General features: G+C 28.9%; 1 protein-coding gene across 5 annotated transcripts in view; it reads left to right on the forward strand.

Annotated features, from left to right (window-relative positions):
- Positions 1 to 16,191, forward strand: part of LOC106690939 (uncharacterized) — an 87,149-nt gene that overhangs the window by 57,871 nt on the left and 13,087 nt on the right. For 3 of the 5 annotated variants that reach the window (XR_010844356.1, XM_067050801.1, XM_067050802.1), the window contains exons 12-32: positions 750 to 881; positions 970 to 1,098; positions 1,318 to 1,900; positions 7,752 to 7,873; positions 7,945 to 8,124; positions 8,199 to 8,320; positions 9,122 to 9,365; positions 9,852 to 9,947; positions 10,838 to 11,003; positions 11,077 to 11,286; positions 11,371 to 11,514; positions 11,631 to 11,791; positions 12,479 to 12,604; positions 12,784 to 12,942; positions 13,025 to 13,141; positions 13,213 to 13,314; positions 14,106 to 14,126; positions 14,932 to 15,079; positions 15,191 to 15,317; positions 15,483 to 15,597; positions 15,681 to 15,821. Coding sequence is in view for 4 of the 5 variants with exons in the window: in XM_067050801.1 (XP_066906902.1) it covers positions 750 to 881; positions 970 to 1,098; positions 1,318 to 1,900; positions 7,752 to 7,873; positions 7,945 to 8,124; positions 8,199 to 8,320; positions 9,122 to 9,365; positions 9,852 to 9,947; positions 10,838 to 11,003; positions 11,077 to 11,286; positions 11,371 to 11,514; positions 11,631 to 11,791; positions 12,479 to 12,604; positions 12,784 to 12,942; positions 13,025 to 13,141; positions 13,213 to 13,314; positions 14,106 to 14,126; positions 14,932 to 15,079; positions 15,191 to 15,317; positions 15,483 to 15,597; positions 15,681 to 15,821 (3,345 nt within the window). In the remaining variant the exon portion in view is untranslated. Of the gene's footprint in view, positions 1 to 749; positions 882 to 969; positions 1,099 to 1,317; positions 1,901 to 2,099; positions 2,191 to 7,751; positions 7,874 to 7,944; positions 8,125 to 8,198; positions 8,321 to 9,121; positions 9,366 to 9,851; positions 9,948 to 10,837; positions 11,004 to 11,076; positions 11,287 to 11,370; positions 11,515 to 11,630; positions 11,792 to 12,478; positions 12,605 to 12,783; positions 12,943 to 13,024; positions 13,142 to 13,212; positions 13,315 to 14,105; positions 14,127 to 14,931; positions 15,080 to 15,190; positions 15,318 to 15,482; positions 15,598 to 15,680; positions 15,822 to 16,191 lie in introns of all 5 variants that reach the window. The other 2 variants (XM_067050804.1, XM_067050803.1) reach the window with 2 other exon arrangements.

Genomic DNA, 16,191 nt, shown 5'->3' on the forward strand with positions numbered 1-16,191 from the left:
TAATTATATCTGAATTTGCTTAGTGTGGCCTTGGTTCTACGTACCGCCATCTTGGGTTTGTTTGGCATCACGAAGTTATTATAAACAATGAAACTTGGTTAGTTTGCTTTTCGGATAAACAAAAAAATGAATATTAAAATGATACATAAAATAAAACATATTAAAACCATTTATACCTCAAAATATACTATTTACTACAAAAGGAGCATATTACACTATGTATTCTGAGCTGAAATAGATTTGAAATCATTTAGGAGAGTTTCAAGAACAATATGAAATTTTACACTCATAATAATATTTTTTAAAAATTGAATCGTGATAGTGACAAAACTAGACAAAATAATAGAAATCATAGATGTTAATTATAAATTATGAAATTATAAGACTAGGAGTTAATTATGCTAAATAATTATAGCGTTCTAAATAGTTAGGAGTGTCTTTTACACGAGAATTGATAATGGGGATATACATTATCAATTGTTAGAAAAAAAATCAAACCATCATAATAAGCATATAAGGCCCACCAGGCTGATGTCATAATAAAGAAATATATAATATAATAAAAAGGGTTTACAAAATAATATTGTAAAAAAGTTAGAAGAAATTTTTTCTGAAGATAGGGAATGCACCAAAGCATTAATTAAACCAATTTAAATTAAATTCTTATGAAAGAACGAGAATACTGGAAAAAATTACTTTCTCAATTTGTTCAAAATAAATGTAATATGATTGTGAAATTTATCCTAAAGACAGCGGCGAGATTGCAAAAGGAATTAGAAGAAGCAAATAGTAAAGTAAAGAGCAATGACAAGGAGAAGGGACCAATAGTTAAAAAGAAAGCGCCGAAGCTTGGAAGCATGCCGAAAACACCTTCCACTGAGGTAGGTTCACCTTAATTAACAACAAGATATTATTAAATGATTTGCTAATTTAAGGTTCTTAAATAATTTTTTACTTACTTTTGAGCAGAAAATGTCGAGAGAATCTCTGACGAGGGGAGATTCTCAAGAAGATCCTGTTCAACTTCTTAGGGATTTACAAGATTCCCTTGAGCGTGAGGCAGATTTGAGAGAACAGCTTCGCTATGCAGAAGAGGAGGTTTGTTATATAAATTATATTATAGTGCAAACATATCAAATTAAATATTTAAATCAAATTCTAATTAGTAAAAATATCCTTAAAATAATGTGTTTATTTTTAGAAAGTAAGTTGAATGATTATTTGTTTCAAAACAGTTTTTATGTGTCTTGCCAAAAAAAAAAAATAATAAATCCCTTTTTTTTTCTTTATTTTTTTTTTAAATTATTGTTATTTTAGATTCTTCGCCTTCAGGTGAAAAAAAAATTGACCAAATTAACTCCAGATGTGATACCGGAAAAAGTTGTTGAGAAACTCTGTGATCAGGATTTTTTCACTATTGAAAAATTTGAAAAACTGAAAAGGGAAATGATTTCAACACAGTCACCAGCAATAAGTGAAACAAATCTTTCAAAAAATGATTCGGTTGAGGCTGCTGAAAATGCTATTCTCAATGAAGGCTTCAGACATTGTAGTATACAAAGAGCAGGAACTGATGTTTCTCTCCACGTTCAAGAGATATCTTGTCCGAAAGTAGACAAAAGTGTGCAATATGAGCTATGTTATGTAAATGATTCAAAAAATAGTTTCAATAATGAGGATATTGCCAAACAAAAAAAGAGACATTTAGAAAGAATGACTGACACGCTGTTCCGTTCAATTTCTTTGCCTGATGTATTAAAACTAACGCCAAAAGACACATCTACTCAGACCGACCCTCAGTATGTGAATCCTCTCTTAAGAAACAACATTATGCCGTTTGGAATGTTCCTACCCCATGCCCCCGTCTTATCACCTTTAGCGGCTTTGATATTACCTCTAGGTAATAAATTGTTGAAAATATATATCTCAATAAATGTCCATCATCTATCTCTACTAACACAGATGTGAAAGTGTAAAAGTCAATTGAAAATCCTGTTGCTTGAATGGTGTATTTATGTTATATTGTTGATCCTTTTGCTGCCTACGTGTCACCTAACATTATCCAAACATTAGGGTGATCTGCTACTTTCTGTTCCCAGGCTGAAAACCTTCGTAAGAAATCGGCTCGAGTCGAGGATGATAACGAATCTTTGGTTATGCAGCTAAAGAAAATGGCTTCCAAAGCCAGAAGTATGTTTATTGTTATTATCAATTTGCTATTGATATTTCATTCAATTTAGGGATTCATGTCTTGTCCATTAAAAGTTCAATTCAGTTCGAAGTATATATATCGTTTGAAAAAAAAAAAATTAAGAAGCCTTAATGAACACTCTTCTTGGAAAACTAAAATGTCTGCATTTGACTAATTATTGTGCTTTATTTTGTTGTCATTGCTTCCTATATTAATAATTATCCTCCTGTATTAATGTTGTGAAAGTTTATTTTGAGAATCTAACACTCAATACTAATCTCCTCTTGCAGGTGTGTGTAAAATTTGTCAACAAGGAGGATGTCGAAAATCTTCTCAGAATTATTGGATATTTAAGCTTTGTTAACCATTGATATATTAAAAGGAAAACAATATAATTAAACCGTTCATAACTGTCTTTTGATTAATTAGGTCTAGACTTCATAACTTCAATTAGTAAAATTAAGAACTTGTATTTTAATTAAGATGTTAAAGTTTTGAGTTGAAATTAGTTAAGTGGTATCATACATTGATGAAATTAGTTTAGTGGGACCATACATTGATGACTGAGAAGTACTACCTTGTATCTGCGAATTGGTTACTTAACAGCATGGATAACAAAATATTTTAAAACTCAAACAAAAATCTTTAAAGTTGTCCAAGTCTATAACTCTTATAAACCTCTCAGCCAATAGCATGTTATGATGTTAACGTCAAAATATGAGAGTGTTCATATTGAATACTTTCATAGTCAATTAAATTTTAAATTGATTCACTTTTGAAACTTTAATAATATGTGAAAAGACAGATTGTTATTTATAGTGGAATATATAACAAATCTTAAGAGATTTCCATTAAAATTATCAAGGTTCCAATGGCTAAAAATTCGTTATATTGAGGTTATGATACTTATTCATTGAACTCTGTATAACATTATTTATTGAACTGAACCTAAAATGATTATTTTGCAAAACTAGAAAAATAATGGTACTTACTAGTATTGGAAAGTAATATAATTCATAATATAGTAATGTTGTTTACACACTGAAATTACTTATAAAAATATTTGCATAAGCTAAAGTAATATGTACTGTCACCTTAAGTCTTACCTAATTCTCACGGTTTATGGTTGTTAGCCATCATCACTAAGCGTTAGGTACACATAATTCAATTATTAACAAAGCTTATTGCATTAGGCTAGATAAATTGGGATTATTTTATCTATAACTGCATTGGGATTGTTAAATAATCAGAAACTGGAGGATTCAATGTCGATACCACCAAACGCTGTCTACATATATTTGTCCAGTGATGCCTGTCAAAACCCAAATCTACCAGATCAGTCTTAATTTAGTCCTCACCTATGCTTCGGTCTTCCCCTGGGACGTTTTCCTATTGGTTCAATGTTTATTAACATTTTAGGGAACCTATAATCTTACTTGACCATCTTATTCTTCATAATGCTATAACCTGAATTATATTTACTGGGTGCAGTTTCCTCAATTTGGCATTCTATAGCCTTCTAAACTATCCAGTTAACTCATCATTTTTCAGTTTGAATATTATATGTAATACTTAATTTTTAAAAACCTTAAAGCGCTGTTCTTCCCTTGATTTAAAAGACCACAGTTTGCATCCGTAAAGAACAGCAGGAAGGATAATTTTTTTGAAAATTCTAGCTTCTAAGTTTCTGTACAGAAAGTGAGAGCTAAGCAATTTCAAAATTGAAAAATAACAAGCATTTCCCGCCTTAAATCTCATTTTTACTTCCTCATCAACTTCTTTTTTTCTAATTACAATAGAACCTAAATATTTAAACTCTCTGACTGTTCAAATGTATTTCCTCCTATATCTATATTAATTTCTACTACTAACCATATATTTTGTTTTATTGTTATTTATTTCGATTCTAGATTTTATTAACGTAGTTGTATTTAATTTTATATTGGAAGAAGATAGTTGACCGTATGAAGTAGATTGGAGGAAGATAGTTGACCGTATGAAGTAGATTGGAGGAAGATAGTTGACCGTATGAAGTAGATTGGAGGAAGATAGTCCGGGTGGCGGTCAATAAAGGTATCGAAATATTAACAAACAAATATTTTGATACCTTTATTGACCGCCACCCGGACTATCTTTCTCCAATTAAGTTATATAGTTTTCTCACCATAATACCAAGTCATCAGGATACACAAGCATGGGTATTTTACCATCTAAGTTGTACCCTTTTCATTATGCATCAAAGTTTTATTTACATATTCTGGTACAAAATTAAATACGATTGTTGATAGAGAATCACCTTATTTTAAACCTGATCAAACCTCAAACTTCTCCTTATATTGATTACCAATTCAAACTTTATTAAATGTTTCGGTCATGCACATCCATACTAGGTTTGCTAAATTCTTTGGAATTCCCTATTCAATCAAAATATTATACAGCTTCTGGAAGTCTATAGAATCATAAGCCTTTTTGAAATCTACATTAGAACTGGGATCGCTAATTTAAGTGACTGGTTTTTAACATTTTCTAAAGCTTCACAATTTTGTTTCAAGCATCTCCCTACCTTACCTATTTGCTGTAAGGGAATGCAATTCTACTTTAGAAATATTAAAATAGATTCCAGTTTTGTTACATTGTGCCCAAAAATGTCATCATCATCTTAACAGTTCATTGAATTCAGTTCAGGCCATGACAACATGCTCAGTATTTCCTTGAACAAAACAGCTGGGTAATAAACACTCATCTTTTACTTTTTTGAGTGGGCCGCATTCCTTATGATGGATTCTTTGACTCCAAGGATGTAATGATATTAATATTTGTCACATGATGGTATATAAGTCGTAATGCCACCTATATCAGTTGTTTAATGAATACCAACCACATTATACTTGAGATTCAATGGAACGATATCGTCTAATTCGATCCTGATTTATGAAGCTAAGTTGTTGGTAGTTACTTTAGGCTGAAGGAAGGGTGGGTATCCAATTTGTTTTATTGCTTTAGTGCTATATTTGTTTATTTGGTTTTATTGTACTCATAATTCTCATTCAATGTTTGCATGACAAAACAAAAACAGATGTATTTGTGAAGGCTATGCTAAGGTGTTCATAAAACAGCTCTTAATCATGTGCATTTTTCTTTTTTCCTTTATTCCTGTTGTTTGATGTTGTTGTTTAGTTGATATTTTAATTATTAAAGATAAATTTCTTAATTGATAAGTGTATTTATTATTATTATTTTCAGTATTGATTGACTGATTATTTTTTGGTCATTCTCATTCACTTATCACATTCTTTAAGGACACTACAATAAAGATTAAAATTTCTTAAAGTCTTAACTATAAAAAATCATTATAAAATTCAAATAAATATATTGTCTAGTTATTAATCAAACATGTAGTTTTTTTTTTAAAATTTATATGAAATATTCTAGAACAGTTTATTATTAAATATATTATTGTAATACTATCATCTTCTATCTTCAATAGTTTCATAAGATCCTTTTCCTTTTCGGTGAATATTGTTGAATCAGAACTGTAGAATAAATGTATTCTCATTGGCTGAGATTGTTGAGTGATTTCTTATTAATTCTCTGATTCCAACAATTTATAATATTTTTGCATCAGAACTATACAGAAACAACATTGTAAATAAAAAAAATTAATTGTGTTACAAAAACTTATATAGTAAAGAAACAAATTTTCAAAACATAAATAAACATTATATTATTAACAATTATTTATATTTTAACTACAAAATATGAGATGTTGGATTACTTAACTTACTATTTGCTACATTAGAGACCTCACCTGGACTGGACCTGGAAGAAGCTGTTTTAAAAGACATTAATATGAAATGTTTTTGGAATAATTTTCAACATACACTGTTCCTTAAAAAATGTAATAAGACAACTACATTGTTTATGTTCGGGGTGTCTCACTATGCATATTTATCACCCTAACCTCTTCAATTTCTGGAATTTGGCTGGATTTTCACTGAATCATAACTGTGGCATGTCTTTTGTTTTTTTGAGAGTATTGTTAATTCTTCTCCAGTCCATCCAACTGGAATCTTCATCTGGAATTTTCAATTGAATAGGTTTTTTTTTTTTTTTAAAGATTCTTGTAGTATACAAAATTGCCAGATGAATTCATATCAAGCAGTGTTTCGATCCAAATCATCTCAAAATGCATAAATTTCCAAAAACTGCAAAAAGTTGTATAGTTTTTGATGATTTATACTAAAACAGTGTGGAAACTCAAAACAACCTTAAAAACAAAATCATTTCATCAGAATTCAAATTCCTGTTAGAATCTGTCATCATAATTTGAGTTTCCTCTACTGGTTGAGGAGTGTCAAATGGCCTGGCGTGATTATGATGCCTCAATAAATAAATCTATCAATTATAATTAGAAATTCCTATAGAAAATTCTGAAATGATTTTGTCTTTAGATTTGTTCAAATTTTTGCACCATTTGCACAGAAATTGTAAAACAAATTGCTTGGTTTTTTGGGGGGGTATTTTTAACTTCAAGAGTTGTTGGGTCGGAGAATTTATTGATATAAATTTATCTAAAAATTTAATTTTCCATCAGAATTAATTTAAGAAAAAAAAAATAAATCCAACCTATTCTGGGTTAATTGAAATTGAAATTTCTGATTTAAGTACAGCAGAAAATTAAAAAAAAAATTAACAATACTCCAAAAAAATAGAACACTCAGCAAATATCTAGTCAATCTAATTGTGGGAGGGATAAACATGTACAGTGGAAGAACCTTTACGTTTAACATTTTATTGTACCAAAGCAATATGACATTATTTTTTAAAAATCATCCACTTTACTTGTACATTTATCTATTCTTGTGTTACCTTTGAAGTTTTCTGATAACATTTATTAGTGGATTTTAGTAATGGAAAAGATTCTTATCATATTGAAAGTAATGTCTAAAATTAGCAATAATGGAGAAATGAATTTAAAATGATTCTTGGTTGTCTTGTATATAAATTGTTTTATTTGGATTTATATATTATTAAAGATATTTAGATGTTATAAAATATAATCTAGCTGCATGAGGGGCTCAATAAGTTTAATATTTTATTAATTCAGTTAGTATTATATGGTCAATAGGGTCTGAAATTTAATAATGTAATAATAATAATTATTATTATAAGATTATAGAATGGGAGTAAGGTATAAAAAATAGTGAAAATAATCCATAAATCTAATTTTGCTAATCAATAAAGGTAAGTAAGATTTTTGATAAAGAAATCAGTAATAAATTTGAATGTTGTACTAGGTTGATGTAACCAAAATATCTAATGGACTGTTTTTAAAAAAATAAAATAGTGAAGAACACTAATTCTTTCATTAAACATGATGAAATTGACAGAAATATTTTACATTACAGCTAATAAGTTGAATCTTGACTTATGCAAAATTAGCATTTTAAAGATTACTACAACCCCTTTACTGATAAGTAATGTCATATTGGTTTGAGCCCATTTATTTTAGATTAATAGGGCTTTTTCTGGGCACTATACTTATTTGAATAATTTTCAGCACACAGACACAGTCCTTCACACCAACGCCTTACACCTGAACCAGTTGTGGAAAAAGATGAAGGAATTTCGGATGAAGAAGATCCATCAGAGCTCAAAATTCTTCTTGAATTAAATGAACAGGTACATTTTAATGAGTCATCATTTTTTTCATATCTCTAAAAGTAATGATATTGCTATGGTATTTTGATTAGGAAGCATCAGTTCTCAGGAAAAAAGTTGAGGAATTGGAAAATGAAAGGGATCACTTGAATAAAAAAGTGAAAGAACTACAAGAAAAGGTTAGTAATAAAGCTTCGGAAATGAATAAACGTGCTCTGATCCAACAAGCTGAACCAAAGAAGTCTAACGGTGTCTACGAAAAAAAAATCAAGGCAATTTCTTTTCTTTCTTGTTAATTTAAAAAAAAAAAAATCAAAAACAAACAAATATCTTTTTTTTTTTTTAGGTATTGGAGGAAGAAATGAGTGAATTGAGGAAAAAACTTATAGAAAAAGAAAGAGAATGTGAAAGGCTACATGCGGAGCTTACTATTGCTCCCAAAAAAGTCAAAACAATGCAAAAGAGCAAGTAAGAACTTACTGGTTTTTAGTACTAGTAGTTTATATTACCTTGTGGTACTATTGGGGTCAGTGCCTTTAACTGGGTTAGTACCTTAGAACACAAATATTAATTTGCAGTGAGGTTAGCATCTTAAAGCATGAATATCAACTTTTAGTACCTTAGAACACAAGTACCAACTTCTAAAATACAATAAAACTCCTAGAATAAATCATAGCAAACAAATAGTAGCCAACAAAATGATGGTCGAGACATATCTCTAGAATGAGCATTGATTTTTTTTTTTTTTTTTTTTTAATATTATAAAATGGTATTGTTGAGTTTTTCAAATTTACAAGGTATCTCTAACTTTAGCAAAGATATTTTGTGGAGAAGATGATTGGAGGTTCAGTCAGCAAAATAACAATGCCCTCATAGTTCTTTACATTTTTAATATAATCCAGTCACATAATTTTGCAATGAAAATTTGTTAGAAATCCAATAGAAGTTCAGAAACCTTTTGATTTAAAACTGTGCAAAAGTGCATTATTTTGCAACTTAAAAAACACTTTAATAATGCTTAAACTTTATGTAAATTTAATTTTTTTTTAAATAAAACTTTTATTATATTTTATGAAATAATCATACTTGTGGAGTTGCTATGGATCATAGTCAAATAAGATTAAAAAAAATTTTTATTTATTTTTCTTAAATTAGTTGTAGACTGCTCCTCCAAGTATGAAGATACTGTTTTGTTTCAACTTCAAATAAAGCAGCCTATTTTTTTTTTATAATAGACTTACTTATGGAATTGTGAATTATGATTTAAAGGTCACTTGATGGAGATCAGCAAACTGTTGATCTGAAACGACAGCTTCAGGTTGTTGAAACAGAAGCAAGTATTCTTCGCACCAAGACGCAAAATCTAGAAACAGAGAATGAAAAGTTACTTTCTGAAAACAAAAAACTGTCTCTCATTGCTGCATCAAAAACTCGTTCCAGCTCAGTTGAAAGAACGCTGAATGAATCCAAATTGGCAAATTTAGAGAAGCAGCTCGAGGAAAGCAACAAAAAGGTATCCTTATGGAACTCAATAACATTTTACATTTTTGTCTATCTATATATATTTTTCTAGGGAGGGCAAGAAACTCAAAATATGTAGATCTATATAATATATCTATAAATTCAAAATACATATTGAGGGGGTGGTAAAAGTAGTATAAATAAGAATCTCAAATGTTCTTCATCGTGTTTAACCATCACTCTAGTTTGGCCATCTTCTGGCCTATTCTACTTTCCTATCCCCTCCCCCCAAATATATTCTCAAATTTCACTTTAAAAAAATGCCACAGATATAGCTTATTTTTTATAAATTAATATATGAGATTGATCTTTATTAAGAAAATTCAATTTTCAAAACTTTGTACCTGATCCAGTATTAGAAGTTATAATATGTAATATTTTCTATCTCTATTAACATCTTTAAGTTGTTTCATGTTTATATTTATGATAAGCATACATTTTTAATCATTCCTATCATTTTTATAAACTTCTTTTATAGATAAAGGAGTTAGAGAGTGGTAAAAAAACACTAACCGCTAAATCTGATAGTACACCAGTTGCAGAAGTAGAAAAGTTGAAAAATCAGTTGAAGAAAGTAAGCAAGCTGCTTCATATTCTTTTTCATATATTTCATTTTTAAAATTTTTATCATGGTTTCAGAACTTTTAACTTTCTACTGAACTATTAAAAATTTGTTGCTCTTCACCTTTGCGTTCATTTACAAAGGTGTTGTCTCTAGACATATTGCAAATTATTATACTTTATTTTTTTATTTTTTTTTTAGCTTGATATAACATGGTGAATTTTAATGTCGAAGTTTAAAAATTAAAATTTATCTCACAGGTCTGGGGTCCTGTAGTTGGTAAGGTAACATAAAATGTTGAATAATTCTCTCATGATACAAACAGAGATGATGTTAGCATCCACACACAACTTCAAAGAAGAGATGGGAAGTTTAATTCATTTAACTGAACCGATTCTATATGATTTGCTCCTTGGAGTGAATCAGTTATTTTTTATGTTTCTTTTTACCTTATATTCCTTTTTATTATTATTATCATAAAATAACTTTTTATTGAAAAAACAACTACAATTTTCAAACGTTTAAAGTTTTTCTGGCAAAGACTTTAGTATTTAAATTTAAAAAAAAAATCAACTATAGTACAAATTAATTTTAAAAATATATCTCTATAATATATAAAGAAGTTTTCACAGTTGATCACCATGTTATATTTTTATATGTACATATTTTATATAGCCCTAGGAGGGTCCGGTCCGCAGAAGCCGGGTTGACCTTCCCAACAGGCAGGCTCCGAATTGGGATTATGGTATCTTACCCATCAAGAGGGGTACCACTCCTGATCTTTATTGAAACTTCTCTTAAGTTCTCTTAAAAAATATCATTTGACTCGTGGTTTGTCAACTCATCGTTTGTAATGGTATGTTGAATATTATCATGTAATTTACTGAAAAATATTTTTACAGGCTGAAAATGAGAAGAAAAAAATCGAAGAAACATTGCAAAGGCTAAAAGAAGCTGCTCTTACAGATGCAGTTAAATTTTACAAATCACGAACACCTAAGAAACCAACTGATATTACAACGAAATTACAATTGAAGAAGATGGTTGATGATCTGGAAAATGAAATCGGTGAGATATTCAAGCTAGAAGTCAATTTAAATGAACTTTTAAAGATTATTAATTTAGAAAATATATTTTGCAGCTGAAGTTATAGTTGTTTTAAAGAAAGCAGAAGAAAATAATAAACTATTATCTGAAAAGCAGAGCAACGTAGGGAATAGTTCATTGAAAGAAGAGCTCGATGAAGCTAAGTCAAAGTTCGACAGTTTGATTAAAGAAACTAAAGAAGAGTGCCAAAAGAAGGACTCAGAGATCCAAAGGCTCAATACTATGATTCAAGATCTTGAAAGCGGTAAAAAGAAATAAAATACCAACCTTTAAAAATATGTTCTTTTTACTTGTATTTATATTATTTCATTTAATCACTGTTTTTCAGATAAATTAAAAGCTCTGAGGGAAAGAGATACAAATAAAACTAAGTATGAAAAGGAAATTGAGAAACTAAAGGATAACAAGAGTGATTTAGAAAAGCAGAAAACGGCAGCGAAAGAAGAAATAGATAAATTAAAAAATGATATCAGTGAGTAAACAAAAAGAAACCATTCTTCTCAAATGGCAATCTTTGAAAATCTATTTAAAATGTATAATGTAACATATGAGAAATGTGTTAAATTTATTATGCTAATATTGCTTCAGAGGCTAGTGCTGTTTTGCAAACTGAACTGCAGGATTTGAAGAAACAGATTGAATCTCTAAATAAAGATTTAAAGAAAGAGAAAAGTTTGACAGGTGACCTAAAGGCAAAACTAGAGGTCGCCAATAAGGCAACAGAAGAGAGCTCAAAACTACAAAAAGAGGTTAGTTTTTTCATGATGAGTTTTAATCTTTTTAAATACAGAACACATCCTCTGTATTATGACCAAAACTGATGCTTCAATGATTAGATTAAGTAAAAAGACTTATATAACAAAGATATGAGGACTATATTTGAAGTTGATTTAACAAACGTTGACTCTATCTCAGGGTCTTGAGTTTCTAGGCAATCTAGACACTCAGGCAAACAAATATATCCCTTATAACTAAATTTCAACATCGTTATACCTTGATATACATAATAATATCTTGTTATACTATGACATTACTGCTTTAAAGTTGCAGGCTATTCTACCTTTATCAAAATATATCTTCGTCTATCAACCCATTTTTATTCACTATTTTACTTATTTTAATTTTATTAAATTAACACTATCTACTACTAAAATTGTTGATTAAGTGATTGATAAGGTTGTAGTAGATAGTATAAATTTAATAAAATTAGAATAAGACATATTTTTACAAAGGCAGAATAGCCAGCCAACTTTTTAATAACATTTTTAAATGTGATATAGTAAATAAGATATCGCTGAAAATGGCCATAATAGTCAAAAAGTAGGAGTTATGAAAATAAACATGTTTTTTTTCTGATAAAAAAATAATCTGATTTGATAAACTTACTTTCTGAAAATCAAACTTTTTTTTTTTTATATTCTTCTAATTTTTTCAAGATTGCTGAAAATGACAAAAAAGTAGAGAATTTAGAGAAAAAATTATTAGAAGTGGAAGAAAAGTTGAAGAGGTCTGAAAAACTTGCCTCATCTAAAAAAGAAAAATTGCTCAAACTTGAAAAAGAGGTAATTAAAATTAAATTATCTGTAGCCATTTGTTACTTTATAAATGATAATTCAAAATAGAATTTAATCATATTCATCCAATACAATAGTTTAATTTGTTTTGGCTATGAAATTCTCATTGTAATGTATCTAAATATACTTATTTCTGAAATTGTGTGTTTTAATTGTTAACTTCGCAGTACACAGAGCTTAATAAAAAGTATGCTACTTTGGAGAAAAATAACGACTCTTTGTCCATTACCAAACATGAAGTTGAAGCAAAGTTCGAAGATGCCGAAAGGAAGCTTAAGAAACTTCAAGAAGAACTGGAAAACAAAAATTCTGAAATAAAGAAACTGGTATGTAACTTGATATTGTCTTCATCTTTGAATAAATTGGATAGATGGCTTCATAAATAAAGAGTCATTTTACGTTTTGCAGGAAGTGGCTGCAAAGAAGAAGGAAAAGCCTGTTAAGGCTGGTGATTCCAATGAAAATCAACAGGAAATAGTCAACGCCAACAACATGATTAAAGATTTAACGATGAAACTTGAGAAGGTTCATTAAAGCTTAATCACTCATTACACACAGAACTTTATCTTCATTGGACTAATTGTTGTCTGTTCCAGGCTGAAAGGATAATAAAAGAAAAAGAGGAAGAATTAAACGATAAAGAAAAAGAAATCGAAATTTGGGAAAAAAAGACAGCTGATCTGGAAATGGACTATCAGGTAATAAAAATAACAAAAAATAATTTATAAATCAATGAAATTTCGGAAATCATTTTATTTTCTCTTCTTCAAGTGCTGATTAGTACTTTTTACTAAAATGATTTTGTTTTTAATCCTAGATTGCCAAACTTCCTCAATATTGGTTCTTTGCCAACAATATGTAATATTTATAAACAAGAATAACTGTTAGTTGAAAATCATTATTATTTAGCTAAAATTTTTTCAGGTATGACATAAAATCTATTGAATGTAGTTATGAAAAATTATTATTATAATTTTAAAATTATATTTATGAGAAAAAGATGGTTGAGGGTGCAGTCAGAGAATAAAATTAAGGTAAAAACTCAAAATGTGTATTTCAGTTGAAAACTCAACCTGGAAATTTTTTACAATCGTAATACTTCCCCTTAATATATATTCTATATATCAGGAAGTGAAAAGAAAAATGTATGCAACATTATCAAGTTTCATGTATTTGAGCTATATGAAATGTTATTACCAATGATAGGTAATAATTATGAACTTACTTTTGGGAAAGAAGAACGTTGATGAACTTGGCGACCATAGGTTGACAAAACTTGTATCAAACTAACTAGGGAAGGCACTTTACTAACAGGGTTATGAGGTCTGTTGAACTACTTTCATTTCCTGGAGTATAATTACATTTTACAAACATTGGCAATCTAGGATTAAGCATATTTTTAAGACTTATAATTAAAGTAGGATTTATAAAATATATATTTATAAGTTTTTTAATATTACACAATATTAACAAAAATAATTTTTTTAAGGAGTCGTCTGGCGGAGAGTTGGTAGGTTATTTTAACTTTTAAAGTTAATGAAATGCCTTTTTTTAATGTGGTTCACAGTGTCAGTGTTTTAATACATGTGTAATTTATTTATTAAGAATGTTGCATTACATGAATGAAATAACGCCAATCAGCGTGTTGGGAGCAAATGCAGGCTCTGTAAAGAGTAAAATAAAGAGAAAGGAAAGAGGGCTTGTGTCAGTGTGAGCTGAGGCTAACAGTGACATTAATTCAAACATCACTTAGATTTTTATATTAAAATATAAATTAAAAATGAGTTTTTTCAATTAAAATATTTAACATCATTTAAAATATGGTCAGTTCCTCTTAACCTTTTTCTGGCATCTTTGACTCCAAGTGGCAAAGAAACTACCGACAGAGCCTCTTCACAATATAAGAATTGCATTGAATATGTGAATAATTCATGCTTTATGTGTCTCTTTCTATGAAAGTTTATTTTCTTAACAACCATAATATGCATTTTAAAAAATTCATTAAAATATGTGATTAATTTTTTAATGTCAAAAACATAAAATCCTTCTTTAAAAAAAAATGAATAAAATTGTTCCGGTGTTTTTTTTTTTAACAAGATGGAAACAATACCGTTTTATAACCAATCAATTTAAAGGAATGAAAAATATGAATGAACATAACAAAAAATTTAAAAAAGAGATTGTTTAACTGTGTATTAATTGTATCGTTAAGTGTTAACGTTTGCTTATATTTTACTCAGCATCTATTATGACTAATACTTGCCTGTAATAATTTTTACTCCTCCATTTGTACTGAATTGACTTAAATGATTTAGGCTAGTCGCAAATTAATGGATAGACTAAAAGCTACTCATGAGAAAGAATTAAGAAATAAAGATACAGAGCTGGCTCAGCTCAAGTCCAAAATGTCTGAAGAAGGGCAAATAAAGGAACTGAAGCAGGAACTGGAAGGAAAAATTGAGTGTAAGCCATTCTTATTTTGTTCTGTTGTTTCAGTTTCAATCTGTTGTTTCTTCAATTCATTATTTATTTATTATTTTGATTCTTTAATCATTGATGTGTATTTCTTATTAGCATTGGAAATAGCTTTGGAAAGCGAAAGGCATGAATATGATGAACTTACAAAAAGATACGAAGAGCTGGAAGAGGAGCATGTTGTCATGAAGGCTACCCTTGTTCAAGAGAAAGAAAAAATACAGAGGTAAATAATTAATCTTATTGATTTGGAAAAATTGAAAAGACTTGTTTGTATTTATTTTAGAGTCTTCTCTTGAAAATTAACTTAAATGAGGAAAACATGCTTATCCCAGATGTCTCTATGAATTATTGTAAATAAATTTATATTTACCTTCTTATTCTGTTCTAGCCAACTAATCAAAGCTGCGAATGAAATGGAAGAAGTCGAAACTGAGCTGAGGTCTCTAAAAGAATCATACAGTATCAAGCAAGAATTGTGGGCAAAGGAAAAGCATAGATTGGAGGTGTGTAATATAATACCATATTATATTGTTTCAAGTTACGTTTCAGCATGTGATGATTATGCTTTCGATCTTGAACATTTCAGGACAAGTCCAAAGATTGTGATACACTCATACTTGAAAAGTCCAGGTTACAGGCCATATGTGATCAAAAACAGTCAGAAATAGAACAGCTGAGGAAAGAAGCAGATGGTCTTTCTGAACAAACTAATTACATGAGGAAAGATGTATGAATTTTAATTTATTATTTTTAATGAACTCTAATTTTGGTCTTAAAATTATGCCACTTAATGCAAGAACATTCAATGTCATTATTTGATCAAAAAGATATTGGTATTGCAATTGCTATAAAAACGATAAATAAATAAACTATTTATTTAAATGATAGAATAACAAAAAATAAGCAATAGAACTTGTTGAAATTTTTTCTTCATCAAAAGAACATAAGTTTTGTAATATTTCAATTCACTTCTGTGGCTTGAAAAATCTGAAGCCTGAGTTTGATTCGGACACAGGAAGGTAGCAAAAAATCCTTTTATTTACAAAATTGTCACTTGTACCCCTTGGCTAATTGAATTTTATATATAAATTCAGAAA

The sequence above is a fragment of the Halyomorpha halys genome, unplaced genomic scaffold (genome assembly GCF_000696795.3).
Source record: "Halyomorpha halys isolate HHAL.00 unplaced genomic scaffold, Hhal_1.1 Scaffold1982.1, whole genome shotgun sequence".
NCBI classification, from domain to species: domain Eukaryota; kingdom Metazoa; phylum Arthropoda; class Insecta; order Hemiptera; family Pentatomidae; genus Halyomorpha; species Halyomorpha halys.